We start from the raw sequence: 19,783 nt of genomic DNA on the forward strand, positions 1-19,783 counted from the left end.
GTTTGGCATTTTCTTCCGAACCTTAAAACCAAAAGGTAAACGGAAATCGGCGTCCCAATCGCCGCACCAATCTTCAGTCACAACAATTGAAAGATTGAAAGACAAATATATAAATAATATATAAAATAATTTGCCTGCATGAACTCATCTCTCCCAGGGAGTTCATTACTCCAGTATGTTTCATAACCTGTATTAATTATTCATGTGATTTTTTTTTTTTTTAGGTTGCTTTTTTTTCTTTTTTTTTTTTTTTTTTGCTACATTAAAGAGAAAATTGTAGGATCTCCAAAATGTTGGACTTGTACACCACTAATGTGAAGTAATGGAAGTAACGTTTTATCCCTGACCTTTTGGTGATGTGGAAAGGTTTTGTTAAGTAGGTCATGCATGTGATCAATGAATATAGATTCATCAGGTTACCCTACTTGCGTCATACATGAGCCGATGAATTAGAATCCATGTCTTCCATGATTGAGATTGCACCCTCTAAAGAAAATCTGATTAATTTTCCCACCTCAAAGCTTTAATATTCAGTATTCACTGTTCTACACAATTTCTAGGTAACCGAGTTGGTCTTGTAATTTTGATCGTTACAATGCACTTATTTGTAATTCTGTCAATCGCAGCATCTTCAACTCCGGCCTACTGAATACCCTCTGTATATTGCTGTCTTTCCTGGACATTCAATCCACGTCTCCATTGTACTACAGATGTCCCCAGTGTATGCATTACAGTAGCTTTGCTGCACTCTAAACTTTATCCTGTATTGTTTTTTTTTGTTGTTTTTTTTTTAAACAGACGACAGAGGAGCACGAGGCGGAGACTGGAATGAAATCGAAGGAGGCCAGGAAGTACATCTTCAGCTCTCTGGATGACATCGGCCATGTGAGTTATTAATAGATTACTGGCCTTTGATCTCGGCTTGTGTAAAAGATCACACATCCACACCAAAGCAGCGATGATTTATTTATTGTTTATGTAAAAAAAAAAAACACTTTTTGTGCGCACGTGTCTCAGGTAAACCTGGTGTTGAATATGGACGGCTGCGATCAGCTGGCGGAGAAATCGGACAGGCGAGAGTTTGTGGATCTGCTCAAGATGATGTTGCTGATCGACGCTGACCAGCGCATCAGCCCTTCGGATGTTCTCAACCATCCTTTCGTTACTATGCAGCACTTACTGGACTTTCCACACAGTAACCAGTACGCTCACACTGAACACTTTTGGCGTTGGAATCATTCACAATGCAAATCATATTAGCGTGAAGTGGCGCGCATACGCGTAATAGTTAAAGCTTTTTAGGCAGCCGTTCTCACCAGAGAACGATAGAACCAAGTTCCATTTAAAACCATTTTATCTGGAATCTGCTCCATTCACACACTTATCTCTTCTGCATCATCCGAGCAGGTTGTCGGTCTGTTAGATCACATCGGCCTGATGTGTGTGTGAACGTGGGAAAATTAAATCCGAATCTATCTGACTGTTGCATGTTCAGACAAAGATGCAAGGGAGCAAATAAGCTAAAACTTTGTCCACTGTTCCCTACAGCGTTCAGTCGTGTTTTCACATCATGGACGTGTGCCACTCGAGGACCGGCACCTACGATGTGGTGAACCGCAACAAAGCCCCGCCCCCTCTCATGAAACCAGTCACGCTACCCAGCGGCCCAAACATCGCAATCTTCAACAAAATGCCTTCAATGCACTCACAGGTACTAAAAATATAATTGAAAGGACCTGCAGCTTTAATACTTTTGTTTATTTATTTATTTTTTTTACCTTTCCTTTATTAGACATCAGAGAGCTCCTTAAATTAAATATATATTCCCTTTCAATATCCTATTATACATTTCTTTAACAAGTACACCTTTTATCTTTTATTAATGTATGACATTATTCTGTACTGAGTACATCTTGTACGTACCTGTGCTTTTGTACTCCTTGTTCCTTGTATAAATCTTTAATACTGCCCAATTAAGCCTTCTGGTCAGCTACAATGCGAGCATAACATCTGACAAGTTTCTGTTTATGTTCCTGGGAAACACACTAATATGACCTTTTTGTTTTCGGATCTAGGGTCTGGCTGCACCTGCGCCACCTGTGGTACATCCTGGCATTCCTCTGCAGACAGGAAGTGCGCAGTTTGGCTGCACCGATTCATTTCAGCAAACGCTCATCCTTTGCCCGCCGGCCATTCAAGGTATATACGAGGGAATATAAACCCGGCTCGTTCATGTTGTTCAGTACAAAAAGATGAAAGTCGAGGCTTTGTGTCTCTGAATTTATTTTATAATATACATCGTCATTTTCCAGGAATCGGCACCAACCCAAACCAGCCTTCAGGATATTCGGTGCGGATGGATAATACACTGCCATTGGTCACCCAAGCTCCAGCCATCCAGCCTTTACCTCTCCGACCGGGAGTCATAGCACAGGTCAGAACTTGAACCTATGCTGCAGCAGTTCCTCTAAATGAACCCGAAAGTCACCTGCAGGATACTGATACTTTCTCAGTGCATTTCCTATTTGATTGTTTTTCTTTGTGGATTTTTGCAGCAGCCGTGGTCCAATAGAACGCCACAGATCCTGGTACCAGCATGGCAGCAGGTGCCTCCTCCCCCCACCACGCTGCCCTCGGACACAGTCTCATGCCCTCAGAGGAGAGGGGACTGGGGGTAAGACACTGAAAAAACTGTGTTTATGTGGTCCTGCCTTCATTTTGTCTATCTGATCATTCAGGTGGATGTTTGTTTTTTTTGTTGTTCTTTCATGCATATTATTGAACCGTATTGTCCAAGTTGTTGCTCAGTTGAGCAAGTTGAAGCATGGTCTAGATCTGCAGAACTTCAGGACTGGAATGCAACCCTTTTAACCACTTTAACTATAAAATTACTTCCCCCACACATAGATTTGTGTTGGATTATACAGATAAGATTTAAGGGGCCAGTCGGACAGACTAATGCATATAATAAAGGATGTAATATTGCACAGTGACTACATCTTACATGTAATGTGTTTTATAAATATAAAATGCTTTCAAAACATGAAATAGGAGCTTCCGAATTTGTGTTATTGCGTTCCACAGTGACTTATTCGGTTCCGAGTGTAATTGCCATTATAATTAGCAAGTATGCAACGCACGCAGTGTGAGTAATGTAGCAGATAATAATAGAAAATGCACCTTTTAGGATGGAGTGGCAAGCGACAACTAATGAAACTGTGTCTAATAATGGGGCAGAGCAGCACTAAACTATTTCATGAGTCCAGAGTGGCATTTTAAACACCGCAGTGTTGCCACCCATGACAATTGCCTGTTTTGCTTGTACCAAGTGCTGATATGATTCATCAAGTTCCCAGATATGATTCATTTTATCACAGTACCCATGTGGTTATTTTTAAAGATTCAGAATTGTTGTTGTTCTTTTCTGCAGGAAAATGCGTTCACACACCAGCCATTATGGTTCCATGTTGCCGCAGCCACTCGTGCCCAATCAAATGGCCGTATCTGCGCACCAGCCCATGAACATAGGCATTGCTCATGTGGTGTGGCCTCAGACTACAGCCAACAAGAGCATCAAGCCCAGTCAGAACAGGTAAGCCGATAAAATGTGCAAATATCAGTGTCCTATGTTCAATTCGAACGGTTTAATCTGATCGGACGATTGCGTGCTTTGCAGGAGTGTGAATATGTCGCACTACACAGAAAAACATAATTCAGTGTGCCTCTCGCCAAAAACTCAAAGACAAGACGTCCAACGAAACCCAGAGGCGGGGCTTAGAGACAGGGAGGTGGGTTCACAGCCCAAGAAGGAGCCAAACCACATAGAAGAGGCGGAGGAAGAGAGCTGCTGTAAGACAAAAGAGCAGTGCTCTGACGAGCAGCTATCAGCGGCCAATCAGCAACGAGAATCGGTCGTTATTGGTGAATCGCCAAGCCCCGTGGTCAGCGTCATTAGCATTAGCAGCGATACAGACGAGGAGGAGAGAGATAAAGACCAACAGAGGTGTTCCTCTAACAAGTGAGTTTAATAAACATCTCATTTTCATTCTGTGACACAAACATGAACTTTTATGTTTAAGCTTGTGGTTATTTTCACTGCAATTGCAATACATGTGAACGATTTAGGGGAAAATATCTTCCTAAACATATTTTTGTGCTTGTGTGTGTGTGTTTTAGATGTACGGGCAGTTCAGCTTGTGAGACGTGTAAAGGCTCTTTGAACATGGAGCGTGTGTGTTCACTCAGCAGCCCAGACAGCAGCCTGAGCACAAGCTCCTCAGCCTCTGCTCAGTCAAGTCCCTCACCCTGCAAGAGACCCAACAGGTGTCTCTCTCACACACACACACACACACACACAATTCTTTCTTATTCAGTCTAAAAAGCATTGTGTATCTAACCGTCTTAATATAATGACTTGTTTAAATAAATATTACATATAATTATAATGTAACAACTTGCCCAGTGATTCTGCATTATGGTGTTTAATTTGTCGATGTATAGAAAAAAAACGAACTGAAACAAGGATGAGAAATTCGCATAGGCAGAAGTGGTAATTTTTCAAAAACAACTGTGAAAGTCAATACAGTGGGGGAAATTAATTACACATTATACAGCACAAAAGGATACGGTATATAATCTAAATTTACGAGATAATTATAAAAATGTAGAAAAACCACCGGTTCTGCTGTTTTTTTTACTTTAAACAGCATAGAAAAAAATACATGTATATTCAGCTACTTTTAGCAATGAAATGACAATTAGTTTTAAGAAACTATCGATTTATTAAATGTCCATTTCTATTATTAGAATTTGATCTATATAATTAAATATACTGTTGTGTAATACTGATCCAGCAGTACAAGTTTTTTGCCCAGAGACATGAACCACTAGAGGGTGCTGCTGATCTCATACACAAAAGATGTCCTTTCTGTAACTGTCTCTTTTTGTTTGTCTCACCAGCATGTCTGAGGATGACAGTCATGAGAGCGGCTGCGACACGGTGGACGGCTCTCCGGCATCAGACACGCACAGTAGCCCGTTTGCCGAAAGACGCTTTTTGAACACGAATCAGAAACGGGAATCCGAAATGCGCCGGAGCAACACTCACACAGGGACGCAGATTAAACCGGCTGTCAGGACAGTGGTGGTGCCGCCGCTCAGAGTGATCAACAACATTAACAACCAGCACTATCACGGCAACACGGGTAAGACATTCACACACACACACGCACGCACTAACCGACCTCGTTCTAACTGATTTGTGAATTGACTTTTATCCGCTTTTTGTTGTTGTTGTTTTTTTTTTTGCATCACTTGAAGGAAAATATAAACAATTCAGGGAAAAAAACGCCGATGTAAAGTTTTTCGTATATGCATACTTTTACAATTTATCATTGTTGTGGCATGACCTGAGAAACACTCCAATTCGGCATGTGCTTTAGAGTGTGTGCACGGTCACAGCTCGTATGTCTGCATTGCAGGTCAGAGAGGAGAGACAGGAGGTTACCACAATTACAGGTGAATATGGGTAGTGGTCGCACTGTGACCCGGGTGTCATGTGCACTACATCCCAGTGTTGAGTGAAAAACGTTTTTGGTTTGTTTCTTCTACTTCTTCAGTCTCTCTTCCCATTTAGCTCTTTGTTGATTGTGTGATTGCATGCAGTTAGAACATAATGAACACCGTGTTATATTTGGAGATCATCTCGAAAGCGCAGAACGAGGTTATGATTTGTGTGCGGTGTGGAAATGAAAGTGTGTTTGGTGGCAGATGAGTTTGTGAAGCTACTGATTGTCGATGGACATTTCTGGACACCTATTACAGACATGTGGGTTTAGTCACGGCCCATATACAATTTATTTACTCTCTCTATCTCTCTCTCTTTCTTTTTTCCCCCCAGTGTTCGATTCATCGTGCCAGTTGCGAGGACGGTGCGCTCCCGGCCGGTTGAGTCTGCACTCCGCTCAGAGTTTACCCCGCCAGCACAAGATCACCTCCACATTCCAACAACAGCCACCTGTGGGCTTTGGCCAGGTCTTTCTCCCTCTACCTTTCACTTTCTCTCATTATATAACCAGATTTATTCATGAAGAATGTTTAGATGTCCAGATCTCTCATGTCATTAAAGAGGTGTTTTGTGTTTTGATTGTAATTAAAGGAAAATATTTTACCTTTAGTTTTTTTCTTCCTCTTTCTCAGGTCCAGCACTACAGCTCCTGTCACAACGAGTGGAACGGCAACTACACCCAACCTCGCCGTCCGCAGGCCTTCATCCCTCCCATGGTGCACGGCCACACCTTTCCTCACGCCAGCCCCACCCATTCTGCACAAGCTCCCCCACCAGCCCCTCCTCCCGCCCTGCTCTCCTACCCTCCTTCCGCCCCTGTCGCCCACCTGCTGCCCTCGCCACGGCCCGTGCTGCAACCCGCCTACAGTCTGGTGCCTCAGGGCATCAGCATGGGCATCGATCCACGCCTGCTGCCCTCACCCACTCTGCACCCACCGGCCGCCTTCAAAGCCCTGTTCACGCCGCACTCGTACGTAACATCGCCCGCCTACACAGGCTTCCCACTCAGCCCCACCAAACTACCCCAGTACCCCTACATCTGACCCAAACACACATACACACCAAACCCAGGGGGCCTCAATGCTCCAATACGATCGTCTCTAAAAATCATGGGGTTTAATGCATTTGAAAAACAGATATTATAGAAGATAAAAGAAAACAGCTTGTTATATGAATTGATAAAAAAAAACATTTTCATGCCTTTTGCACATTTGATATTGAAAAGAATATTAACCCCCACACTCTTAAGTCATTAAATCCTTTCCTGTATACAGAGGCATGATGGGATATTGTCTCACTATATAGCTATTTTTCTATATTGCCTTCTAAATGTGACTCGGTGAAGCCATCCCAGTCTGGTGGTAGGGCCCACGTGTGTGTGTGTGTGTGTGTGTGTGTGTGTGTGTGTGTGTGTGTGTGTGTGTGTGTGTGTGTGTGTGTGTGTGTGTGTGTGTGTGTGTGTGTGTGTGTGTGTGTGTGTGTGTGTGTGTGTGTGTGTGTGTGAGAGAGAGAGACTCCTTCTTGTCGGTGTTACATGTGTATTTTTGTACCAGACTCGTTCTCCTTTCACTCCCAGTGTTAACTCTTGTACATCCCACAAATTAAGGTTACTACACTCTGCATAGAGGAAACACAAGACTCACATTGTGTGTGTTTTTTACGGAGTGTAAACTGATCCCTCAACAAAACAGGAATATGTGCCTTATAAAAGAAAAATCATGTCTGTGCAAGGTGTGACGTGAGACGCTTGCATTCACATGACTGCAACAGGACTGCAGCACTTGAAATTTCACTTTGTGTTTGATTTAAACATGAATTATTTGTGGTCCCCCACCTTTTTTTGAGTCTGTTGGGACGATCGGGGGGGAAAAAAACAAAAACATTCACAGATTGTCTCCTTTATCGCAAAGTGTGATAGAACGTGATTTACGTTTTGTACGTTCTCAATTCTCTCCCCGCTTGTTTTTGTTTATGAATTTGCTCTTGTGCTTGTAATGGAAGTTTCGAGGTCGTACACTTTTATGCATTTCTTCGTGCCTCTTCCACTCCTGCTGTATTCAATTGTTTATTTTTATTTTTTTGGACAGAAAGTACCAGGATCGATTTGCTATAGGAAAGATTTCAGAGGGGTTCAGCGATCACTGTTCGTTCACGTCGTCCTTCTCGTTTTTCAGCACACGGGAGGATCCTTTCCTAATTCATGGTTTGATTTTGATCACTGGTGTGGATGGTGTTTTTTTTTTTTAAATTGTACGACACGTTTTTTCGCCGTAGCAGGCGTTTTTCACCGAAACGAACTATGTACAGTCTTGATTTCGATTTTCCTATTTGATAATCAGTTGTGACTCTTAATACTTACAGTATTTACACTGTTTAACCCAACTGCAATACAATCCATAGTTTCTTGGAGTGTGTGTTTTTTTTTTTTTTTTTTTTTATTTACCATCTAATTTTTTTTTTTTTTTTAGATTCAGATGATTTCTGGTATTGGCATTAACCTGCAGATAGCTCTTTAAATCATTGACGTGGTTTTCTGGTAGTTTGTGCAGAGATTTCAGTATTTAACGTTGTCGATCTTTTCATTTTCGGAGTATTTAGTGCTTTCTACGCGCGTTTCAGCTCGTCCACGCCGTCCCGTCTGGCTTTTCAGTGCTGGTTGTTAAATAATTTAATACATTCCGTCAGGGAGAAATACATTTTCTGTCTGTGTGTGTGTGTGTGTGTGTGTGTGTGTGTGTGTGTGTGTGTGTGTGTGTGTGTGTGTGTGTGTGTGTGTGTGTGTGTGTGTTTATTCAGAATATATATTTTTTCCCTTTGCCATCACTATATTCAAAATGCTTTCGCTACACCAAAGACAGTAATTGATTTCTTAAGCGATGTAGCTACTGTTCTAGCCTAGACCTCAGATATTACTCTAGATGGGGGATGTATTAAACAAAAAAAATGACACATGTACTCTGTGTTAAAGGTTGAGGTTGTTTAGCTGTTTAGGTTTTTTTTTTTTTTTGGCAAGTTTAATGATTTCATTTATCCTTGAATGTACCATAGATAAGCTGCTATTCACTGATCGCCACTTCGTCATAGCTGTGAGGGTAAAGTGATTAACTTTGTTCTTAGCTTTCTTTTATATATATATATAATTTTTTTTTTGTGTACGTGTCTCGACGACCTTAAGATAGACGTGAGGTTTTTCTTTCGGTTTTACTCTACTGAGCGACATCGAACCCGTTTTAACGCCTATGTATATTTTGCTTTTCTGTTTGAAGTGTCATTGTAACTACTGTATTGCGATTGATGAAAAGAATTTTGGGTTTGTTTTGTGTTTTTCGGGTGTGTGAATTTTTTTCTTCTGTTTGATTTTCTCTCTCAATCCTTTTGCTCATATCCGTGTATTATCCGTTGTGTTAATGGAAATCTTGGGGCTCGTCATTGCCTTTGAGCTGCATATTGGTGTATATCAGAGTACGTATAGATATATCTATATATATATATATATATATATATTGCAGGATAGATTTGATTAGATTTTTTGTTTGCCGTTGTTTTTTGAATCGATTTGACACAGAGGAAAAAAAACCGTAGCCGCTACGAGATCGTACGTTATTCCGGTTTGTCGCTCGCACAGAGGCGTGTTGCTCGTTTCTAACTGAACGCAGCGCTTATCGCTAATCAGCGTGGTATTTCAGAAATCTTGTGCGTTTACTTTCGATTCGATCTCAACAAGTCCACGTTTTATAGATGCAGCCTGACGTACTTATTCGACTCACACGATCGATTTCCGGATGCATGGTTAGTCCCGGCGGCGGGTTTATTTTTTTCCTTCAGCTCGTGGTGTTGGTGTGAAAACTCTCACACGCGTATTCTGAACTAAACTAGTGCCTTTTCAGATGTGCTTCAAACCTTTATGTCCAGAGCGACCCAGATCTCTTCTCGCTTGCGAGGTCAAAGTGTTGCATCTTGTCTTGCGTGTGTTCTTCTCTTCTTTGGACCTCTTAGTGTTGAAAAAATTAGTTATGCACTGGTTTCCAGTAGTGTGTGTGTGTGTGTGTGTGTGTGGTTTCATTGCTATAGTTTTGTCTCCGATATCGTTCATGTCACCTGGAAGTCACATGTCAAACATGCAATGCAGTGACGTCTTCATGTGAGATTTTCAATTTTAAATCCGTACATTTCATTTGATTTGTTTGCTTTTTTTTTTGTGGCTAATATCCAACAACAGAAATCCAATAATGAAATGCTATCAGGGATCATTACTGTTCCGCTGATGTAGTCCTCGCTCCTGTATTGAAGCTTTACATAAGTACACTGTGATTGTAACAAGCTTTTGAATAAGCATCATCCTGCTAGTTTACCACCTCGGTCTAACAGCTATTCTTTTTTTTTTTTTTTATTGTTTTGTAAATCAGACACACTCTCTCTCTCTCTCTCTCTCTCTCTCTCTCTCTCTCTTTCTCTCTCCAGAATAGGACACCACGTTCATACGGACGTGCACGTGATTTTTGCTTTAACAATTTGGTCCCAAAAAAATTTTCTAAAAAGAGTATGATTGTGCATTAACCTCATAATCTGACGCTTTTTTTGTTTTAGGGTTTGTGTTTTTGGTTTGGACGAGATTTACCAAAAATTAAGAGTTAAAATTAAAATCAAGAGTGTGGCAGTCTGGGAAAAACCGTTCACCCGATTGTAATTTCGATATTCAAAACTTAATATGAAGTGAAAATTTGTGTTAGTTTTTTTTTTTTTCTTTCTTTTTAATATGAAGCGAAAACATGTTGCGCCTACCTCAACACTTCTAGAAATCTGCTGATCGGTAAACAACGCTACTGCCAAATTTGAGTGAATTGTAACGTTTACAACAGGAAATGAGTTCTCACTTTGATTACCAGCATCCACATGTTAATCCACATGTCCATCCACATGTCCATCCTCATGTCCATCCTCATCATCATCTTTATCCACTTACAAAAATGGAAAAGCAGAATTTCGATTCGATTTCGGTAGCAACGTTTGACTGATTTTCCCAGACTGCTTTCCACACACATCCTACATCCACCAAACACTTTTAATCACGTTTAAACTACTAAACTCCCATCAATACCAAACAGTTGTAATTGGCTTTGGTTTATTTTACTGTTCTTTTTTTTCCATGGATGATTTTTTGTGTGTGTACAGATATTCAGGGTCTTGTTATTCGTCACATGTGCTACTGTATATCAGTTTGTGTGTCCTAATGTTTGGGTTTGACTGCTTTATAGCTATTAACCTTCTTTGTATTTTCTTCCTGCACATTATATTTGAGTAGAAGTTTAATCTCGCTGCAAGATATCAGAGAATAGATTTAGACTTCAGAGTAAGTGGACTTGATTTATTAAATTTTGAACTGTTACTGTTTTAAAACATGTAGTTTTGTGGCTTTTTAATGCATGTTTTTTTTTTTTTGTTGTTTTGCTTTCGAGTTATTTTTACGCTACATTAGTTTGCCATGTAGCCATTGCACTGTGCAATATTCAGTATATGAGGACTGGGAACTTTTTTTTTTCTTTTTAATTGTGTAATGTCTCTCACAGTTTTCGGTCGTTATTTCTCTGGTTCTCAGTGATTTCTATGTGACCAAGCCTTATGTACTTTGTCACAAAAAGCGGGTTTTCCTGGTGACTATTTGGTGTGTCAAATTAAAGAAATTATGGTGTATTGTCAAAATTTACTTTGAATTAAAATATATATTGCTGCAGGCAAATTCGTCTTTTGTGTCTGTTTATTTCAGTGCTTTGTCACAGGAATAAAAACTTCAGGAAGAAACTTTATTTTCACAAGCAGAGTTAAACCCAGATGGATGGAGGGATGGAGGGAGAGATGGATGAATTATCTATACATTTAAATAATAGACAGATAGATAGAGAGATAGTGAGAGGGATGGGTGGATGGATGGTTTCTATACATCTAAATGAGAGAGAGAGATGGAAGGATGGATGGATTCTGTACATCTTTTAACTTTGGAAGTGTTTATAGGACTGTGGTGAGACCTGAGATGTTGTATGGATTAGAGACAGTGGCATTGAGTAAAAGACAGGAGGTGGAGCTGGAGGTAGCAGAGCTGAAGATGTTGAGATGTTCGTTAGGAGTGACGACGATGGACAGGATTAGAAATGAGTTTATTAGAGGGACAGCACATGTAGGACGTTTTGGTGACAAGGTGAGGGAGGCGAGATTGAGATGGTTTGGACATGTGCAGAGGAGGGACATGGGGTATATCAGTAGGAGAATGCTGAGGATGGAGCCACCAGGAAGGAGGAAAAAAGGAAGACCAAGGAGGAGGTTTATGGATGTGGTGAGGGAAGACATGCAGGTAGTTGGTTTGAAAGAGGCAGATGTAGAGGACAGGGGAGAATGGAGAAGGATGATCCGCTGTGGCGACCCCTAATGGGAGCAGCTGAAAGAAGAATAAGATTTTAATTTTGGAAGTCTTTCTCAGCTGCTTTGACATCTATATGAAACAACACCTGTATTAATAGTCTGTAGTGTAAAAGTGTTGCTAAATTATTTACAATAAACAACAAAAAAAGCCTGATATCTGCAGCAAGCTGTGCCGGACAAGGGCCAGGAAGATGAAGTGAAGGACCATCCCAACAATATCCTCAAAAAAAAAAAAAAAAATTAATAATATATATTTTTTGCTCCTAGTGTGCTCAGCAAAGCGCTTCCACTCCTTGAAGGCAAACACATCCTGCGCATATATATATATATAGTCCTTTCGTGAATTTTTGTTTTGTAGCATGAAGTAAAGCTACTCTCCGTGGACATAGTTGGAAACAGCGCCATCTGCTGGAAACAATTATTAAACAGGCATAAGAAAATAATAAACTAAACTAAATAATAGTATATAGTAATAAATAATAGTAAAATATAGTTTATATTATTTTAAATTATATATATATATATATATATATATATATATATATATATGTATGTATAAAATCATTTAATAATATTAAAATAATATTATTTAAATATTATTAAATTATTATATATATATATATATATATATATATAAATTATATATAAATTATATATTATTTAAAATTTTAGATATATAACTTAAAATAATATAAATTAATATATATATATAACTTTATACTTTTATAACTATATTTTACTTTATTTTCTTATGCCTGTTTAATAATTGTTTCCAGCAGATGGCGCTGTTTCTAACTATGTCCACGGAGAGTCGCTTTACTTCATGCTACAAAACTAAAATTCACGAAAGGACCATAGATTGGTTGATCGATCGATTGATTGATTAATTGATTAATTGATTAATAAAGATAACGACTTTCCCATGTATGTTTAAACCTATAGTAAATAGGAAACAGTAGAGACTAGTACACATGAACAATACTAGTAATGTAGAAACCTGTCATTGTTTTAAATCGTTCTTTCCTTTTTTTTATTAATTTTATCTATAATTCATATTTATTCAACATATGGCTGTAATATTATATGATCAATATATTATATTCGATCATACTACAGCGATGACCTGTTGCTATAGTAACACAGGGCCCTGTAAAGTAAACATTCTTGAAATAAACTCTATAATGAATTAAATTAAAAAGAAAGACAGAATCAACCATGGTGTGCGTTCACATAACAAGTATGGTTTAAGACATTTTTTGTTATGTGTGCAATAAATACCTTCTTCTTCTTCTTTTGGCTGCTCCCATTAGGGGGCGCCACAGCGGATCATCCGTCTCCATACCCCCCCTGTCCTCTACATCTGCCTCTTTCACACCAACTACCTGCGTGTCTTCCCTCACCACATCCATAAACCTCCTCCTTGGTCTTCCTCTTTTCCTCCTACCTGGTGGCTCCATCTTCAGCATTCTTCTACCAATATAATTCATGTCCCTCCTCTGCACATGTCCAAACCATCTCAATCTCGCTTCCCTCACCTTGTCACCAAAACATCCTACATGCTCTGTCCCTCTAATAAAGTCATTTCTAATCCTGTCCATCGTCGTCACTCCCAACGAAAACCTCAACATCTTCAGCTCTGCTACCTCCAGCTCCGCCTCCTGTCTTTTACTCAATGCCACTGTCTCTAAACCATACAACATCTCAGGTCTCACCACAGTCCTATAAACTTTCCCTTTCATTCTTGCAGATACTCTTCTATCACAAATCAATGTGTGCAATATATACCAAATGTACCAATTAATATAGAGTTTTTGAAAGTTAGGAAACACATAGTCTTTTATCATTTTATTTTCAATGTGACATTGTAAAAGGCAAAAGCACACAATATTTGGACAGTGAAGGACTGGAAGTTCTGTGGATAGATGAGTCCAAATTGGATATGTTTGACTCTAACAGAAGATCTTCTGTAGGGCAGAGAAGAGAGTAGATGTTAGCAGACTGCCTCACACCCACAGTTAAACACAGAGGTAGAAGCTTAATGGTTTGGGGTTGTTTTAAACCCGGGAAGGTTGGAGACTTCTCCACAGGAATACTGAACCAACATTGCTACCATTCCATACTTCAACACGGTGCAATTCCGTCTTGATTGAAGCTTCACCATACGACAGGACAATGACCTGAAGTGTTCAGCCAAGATCTCGAAGTGCTATTTAGAGAGCAAACAGTTGTCTGGAGTGATATTGATCATGGAACAGCCTGCCCAGTCACCACACCTCAATCCTATTGAACTGCTTTGGGATTAACTGGATCATAAGGTCAGAAAGAAATTTCCAACTAGTGAAGAACAACTTTGGAAGGTTCGAGAGGCACGCCAAAGTATTTCAGCTGAATGTTTAGAAAAACGAACTGTCCAGATGCCAAGAGTGTCAATAAAAATAAAGTGAAACATCTGCACATTTATTTATTTGTTTTTTATTTGTCAAATTATATCTTCATATCATTAGGAAGGAAAAATCAGAAGATAAAAAAATGGAATGATTATTAATTTAATCAGTGAAATTAAAATGAACTCTGCTGGCTAGTTAGCTTGTATGTAGTGTAAGATGTGTTACGCTAACACATGTTTGTTGCTAGCTGCTTAGTTAATCATTTGATATCAAGTAAATTTTGGTGTCCTGATTCTCAGACACAATATTGTCACTTTTTTGTTTTGCTCCATGGAGAAAAACAATTCCCATAAAAGCCACAATTGGACAAATTGTTTGCGTTGCCATGCCGACCTACAGACTAAATGTCAGGAATCACATGGGTGGATGGAAGTGCAGTGAAATTGCAGTCAAAAAGAGGCAGATGTCAGACATAAAAAACAGTATCATGGGTGTTAGATTTTTATTATGCCCAAACAAATCTTAATTCCTGGAGAGGTTTCCCATGTGATCTACGATGCCCGTGGTGCCTTTTCTGATCAGGGAAGAATCCCACAGCACACAGCATGGCGCAAATGTTCTTCTTCAGTTTATTGCAGATAACAGACAAGTATATATACACACTAAAAAACCTGAACTAAAACTGTTTCCTGGTTGGGTGAGAGGACATAATAACTAGAGATGCGTGAGTCCAGACAAAGACTTTCCATTTCCAAAGATCCTATCGACACTGAGGTCCATCTTAACTCAAACAATGGGGCAGAACACATCAAAACTAGGTTAAAAAACAGATTAGCAATGAATTAAGTGTAGACAGAAGCTAACCTTTTAAGAATCCCAACCACTTAAAAATTCTAGCTTAATTTTCTCGCTCATTTTTAGGTGCTATAAGAAAATTTTGAGGTCTCGTCTGTAGAATTTCAGAATCTTGCCTCACAACAGAATCCATCCCAAGATAAATCAAAATGAGCACATCCGTAAAACGGCTTAAATATCACAAAAGTATTTATGAAGTTTGTTCGGAATTTCAGTCGGACCTGTCCTAATCATAATCTTAATTTAATCAGCGTGGGAGAGGCAGCGAGCCATCGAGGATTCTCTCTAACCAAAACGTGTCCATCCATGTGTTCCTTCACTCATTCCCTACATTTAAATAACATTTCAAGGCTAAATGTTATCTACACTTCAATGGAAAAAACAGTATAAAATGTCTGGGAGGAATTTGTTCTGCAATCTTTTTGACTGAAACTCAAAGATGTCAGTGTTAGAATCAGAATCAAAAATCAGAATCAGATTTATTGTCCAATAGTGGTGTGGACCAGCTTTATTGGCCCTGCACAGCACTACTGCTGGACTGAAACAAGACATAGACTAATACAATAATGGCATCATTGCACTAATCACTGTGGGGACACGCATTTCACACCCAGGCCTTCAGTGGTGTCCCACCTGAATCAATTTACCCCTTAATGCCATTATTTTGAAGTCACAACTATATAAACTATCAGTATTATAGGGAAATGCAATACTGAGGTCCCCTCGGAAAAGTTCTAAAAATCCTTGAACTTACCTTAATGAAATTATTTAGAGCAGGGGTCAACAACGTGGTGGTATCCCGCAAGGACCACATGAGTAGCCCGCGGGACTTTTCTAAAAATAGTTGTTTCCTACTTTGTTAAATCATTGTTGATAATTATTATAAGAAATCATTAACATGATCAGTGTCTTCACATAGATGAATATCATTAATTATTAAAAATAACATAATAAATGGTAAATTGAGCGAATTTGTTATTTTATATCAAACTGAAAACTGTGTGTATCAAACTGGTAGCCCTTTACATTAATCGGTACCCAAGAAGTAGCAATCAGTTTCAAAAAGGTTGGTGACCCCTGATTTAGACATTATGTCACTTTAAAACAAAAATGTGTTTTAAAAACTTTGTATGAAATTTGTGAGTGAAAACAGTTTAAAATTTGATTCCTAACGTTCCTGAAAATTCGCTCCCGCTGCAGATTCCCGCCAATTTGAAGATAATCAGCCAACTTGCTGTTAGTGAGGTTCCAAACGAGAACCTGCCAATTTTCCCAACCGTGAGTCACGAACCGCGAATTATGGGGGGAATGATCGCTACATCACAGACAGGAATCTCAGCTAGAACCAATGTCATTACTAAAGCAAGAACTCCAGTAAACACAATTCAACAAGTCTTCTTTCACTGCAGCCACGGCTGCACCGTCAACATACATCATCTCTAGCAAAAGCATCAGTTTTAAACTCCGGGTTTTCCGTGCATTTTGTGCATTTTTCCCCTGCTTCAAGGGTTTTCCTGTGGATTTAAATTAAAGGCAAATTGTGTGTTTCTGTGCAAACACTATTGGAAAGAAAACACAAAAGTATAAATGTCTAATAAAGAAGCTTAAAAACAGTTTTGATCTGACCTTTCCTCTCGATGCCCAGCTTTTCTTGAAAAATGCTTGTGTGTTTATCTGTGACCAAATACAATTCTTCTCCTCTGTCAGCCATTGTGAAATGATAAAACAGCTAGTAAATACACATGAATGTATTTCTCTGTAAGACATATTGTGTGACTGTAAGCTCTGAGCATCCAATCAAAGGACGTGAAAAGGGAAACATTATTTTATGCCTGCTAGATTGGCACAGAGATGCCAACTCGCATTCTCATTGGTTAAAGCATCAACCTTCGAGCGACATGTACTTTATGCTACAGACGGCTGTGCAGCTGATCCTGAAGGCCTCAAGGCAGATTCATTTGACCCCAGCAACATGTGATGTGATGGCTGAAATATGATTGGATAGAAACTCTGAAGTAAACTTACACTCCAGGAAGGAGCGCAAGCAGGATAAAGGCTATGAAGTGAAGAGTGAAGAAGAATATACAGTATCTCTCTCTCTCTCTCTCTCTCTCTCTCTCTCTCTCTCTCTCTATATATATATATATATATATATATATATATATATATATATATATATATATATATTTTTTTTTTTTAATTTACTGTATATAACTCACAGGATAATTAAAATATGAGTGCAAATATACATATGCATGCAATGACTTAAATTTTAGTGAAGGAAAGCAGAAAACTGAAAGTCTTAGTGTGTTGTCATTTGTTAGAAACATATTATTTGGATATTTTTTAATACATTTTTACATTTTGTTTAATATATCCCAATGTACCTTCCTTTTCTTTTTAGTCTCTCTTTATAATATATGCACTTTATTATATGCCCTTTCATTCCTGGTATAAATATAGTTATAGTGTTTGTGTGTGGCCCTTCTGTAGATTCAGTCGATTCCTCTGATTGAATCGTTTGAGTGAGCCGAGTGAGCCGTTCATGGATTTGATTCCTCCTTGAAGGCCCCCCGCTCTGTATTTTTGCGCGTCAGATGCGCTGCGCCCTGGAAAGCTTTCGCTTGTCGTTTTTATCAGTGTCACGTCGTTGTGGTGGTGTTCTTGCAGGGCAGTGTGTGTGTGTGTGTGTGTGTGTGTGTGTGTGTGTGTGTTGGTGCATGTGGATGAGTGTCTGGTGTGTGTGAGTGCTTGTGCGTGTATTTCTGCGCTCCGGGATGAAATGCGCCTTTTACGCACTGAAATGCGGCTCGGTGTGAAGGCGGTTCGGATCGGAACGAACTCATTGCCTTAAGACTTTCCCATGCTGGTGATTTAAAACCTCGTCCACGGACTCGGACTCGGACACGGCCTCGGTCTCATACACCGGAGCGGACACGTCCCGGTCCAATGCGCGTTTCGTTCCTGCGCGTCCAGGCCCCCACGCCAACACGTTCACATGGCCTCGAGAAAAGTGCCCGTGGTGTGGAGTCGAAGAGCGGCTTCAGGGTGCTGGAGGAAGAGGAGGTGTCCGGAGCGGCCGGGCGCGGTGTGGCGCCGGTGTGTGATGTGCGCCGGGATCACACTGCTTCTCCTCCAGCCGGCATCCGCCAGACACGGTGAGATACATCATCCCACTCCTCATCCTTCTCCTCCTGACTACCTGTTTGAATCCATGCAGATTTTTCTTTCCCTGTTCACTGAGCCGATATTTAATCATTCAGTGATTTGATTGGAAAACATTTTTTTTTAATTGTCGCAGCCTTAAAGAGCGCAATGCGCCACATCTGCCCTCAGCCTCCTTTATTGATACACTTCAATTTTATTATATATACATAAATACAAGTGCAGAAAAAAACAAAAACACTTCCTCCAGTGTAATTGGGGGAATAGCTGCAGTGTGTACAGCACTTCCTTTTCCTCATGAGGAGGAGAATACAGGCGACTACGTGTTAAGAATAAATAATACTAGATTTTTTTATTATTATTATTTTATTTGTATGTATTTGAATCTCATTCTTCTTCTACTTCTTCTTCCTATTATTATTATTATTATTATTATTATTATTATTATTATTATTAATTAAAACATCTATTAGTGGTTTTGAAAAAGGTTCTGGCATATCTTGTATAATTTTCATAAGTTATATACAGTATATAAATAAAACGGTCTTAGTAAAATGTGTATTGTTTACTATATATATATATATATATATATATATATATAGAGAGAGAGAGAGAGAGAGAGAGAGAGAGAGACAAAGAGAGAGAGAGAGAGAGAGAGAGAGAGAGAGAGAGATGAAGATAAACTCCAGACGCCACTATAAAAAAAAAGCCATGAAGACAAATACCTTATGGGCTTTTTGTTTGTGTTATGACCTGGTGCAGTGTGTGTGTGTGTGTGTGTGTGTGTGTGTGTGTGTGTGTGTGTGTGTGTTGTGCATGTGTGTATATGCACATCTGGTCCGGCCTCTGCCTTTGTCTCTCTTGTCCGTGTTTGCTGATTTGCGCATCCTAAAGATTGAGTTGATGTTCCTGTTATTTTCATATTATATTAAGATGTTTTCAGATGGTTCTTGGTTATTTCTACTTGTAGAACAACGGCACTGGCGACGTGAGCTCGGCCTGGGCTTTGTGATCACGTAGTTGCTAAAAGAAAAGTGTTTATATCATGTCAGGCACAGACGATGATATAATATTCTGAGCTGCTTTGGAAATTTCAACACATATTTAATCCTAACACATTCCTGAGCACTGATTGAGAGCAGATGAGGATTATAATATATTGTTTTGTTCTTCGACTGCTTCAATGCCTGATTCAGATGTGATCAAACCTTTTGTGAGCTTAGTCAGGTGAGGAAGTGCAGTGAATATGGAGGGAAGTGCAGTGAACATGGAGGGAAGTGCAGTGAATGAGATTTCCAGTGTTGGGATTAAAGACCAGTAATAAATCCACGGTACACACTAGACATTCGGTTAGATTGTACATACATGACATCTGCTGCCTGCATCTGCAGTTCCA

The 19,783-nt window shown here is 39.5% G+C and overlaps 2 protein-coding genes across 5 annotated transcripts in view; both read left to right on the forward strand.

Annotated features, from left to right (window-relative positions):
* hipk3a (homeodomain interacting protein kinase 3a) overlaps positions 1-11,303 on the forward strand; it is a 39,309-nt gene extending 28,006 nt beyond the window's left edge. The window contains exons 5-17 of one of the 4 annotated variants that reach the window (XM_046849177.1): positions 799-885; positions 1,018-1,202; positions 1,549-1,711; positions 2,076-2,199; positions 2,313-2,434; positions 2,556-2,674; positions 3,431-3,592; positions 3,677-4,018; positions 4,177-4,323; positions 4,960-5,204; positions 5,900-6,033; positions 6,199-6,536; positions 7,654-11,303. In XM_046849177.1, coding sequence (XP_046705133.1) covers positions 799-885; positions 1,018-1,202; positions 1,549-1,711; positions 2,076-2,199; positions 2,313-2,434; positions 2,556-2,674; positions 3,431-3,592; positions 3,677-4,018; positions 4,177-4,323; positions 4,960-5,204; positions 5,900-6,033; positions 6,199-6,536; positions 7,654-7,813 — 2,328 coding nt within the window. In that variant the 3' untranslated portion in view covers positions 7,814-11,303. Of the gene's footprint in view, positions 1-798; positions 886-1,017; positions 1,203-1,548; positions 1,712-2,075; positions 2,200-2,312; positions 2,435-2,555; positions 2,675-3,430; positions 3,593-3,676; positions 4,019-4,176; positions 4,324-4,959; positions 5,205-5,899; positions 6,034-6,198; positions 6,682-7,653 lie in introns of those variants that run through there. The other 3 variants (XM_046849178.1, XM_046849180.1, XM_046849181.1) reach the window with 3 other exon arrangements.
* A 6,509-nt stretch (positions 11,304-17,812) lies between these two features.
* The window catches only part of kiaa1549la (KIAA1549-like a), a 69,515-nt gene continuing 67,544 nt past the window's right edge, over positions 17,813-19,783 (forward strand). Inside the window, 1 exon segment of the mRNA XM_046850094.1 lies at positions 17,813-18,380. Coding sequence (XP_046706050.1) covers positions 18,221-18,380 — 160 coding nt within the window. The 5' untranslated portion in view covers positions 17,813-18,220.

Source organism: Silurus meridionalis, chromosome 5 (genome assembly GCF_014805685.1).
Source record: "Silurus meridionalis isolate SWU-2019-XX chromosome 5, ASM1480568v1, whole genome shotgun sequence".
Classification (NCBI taxonomy): Eukaryota; Metazoa; Chordata; class Actinopteri; order Siluriformes; family Siluridae; genus Silurus; species Silurus meridionalis.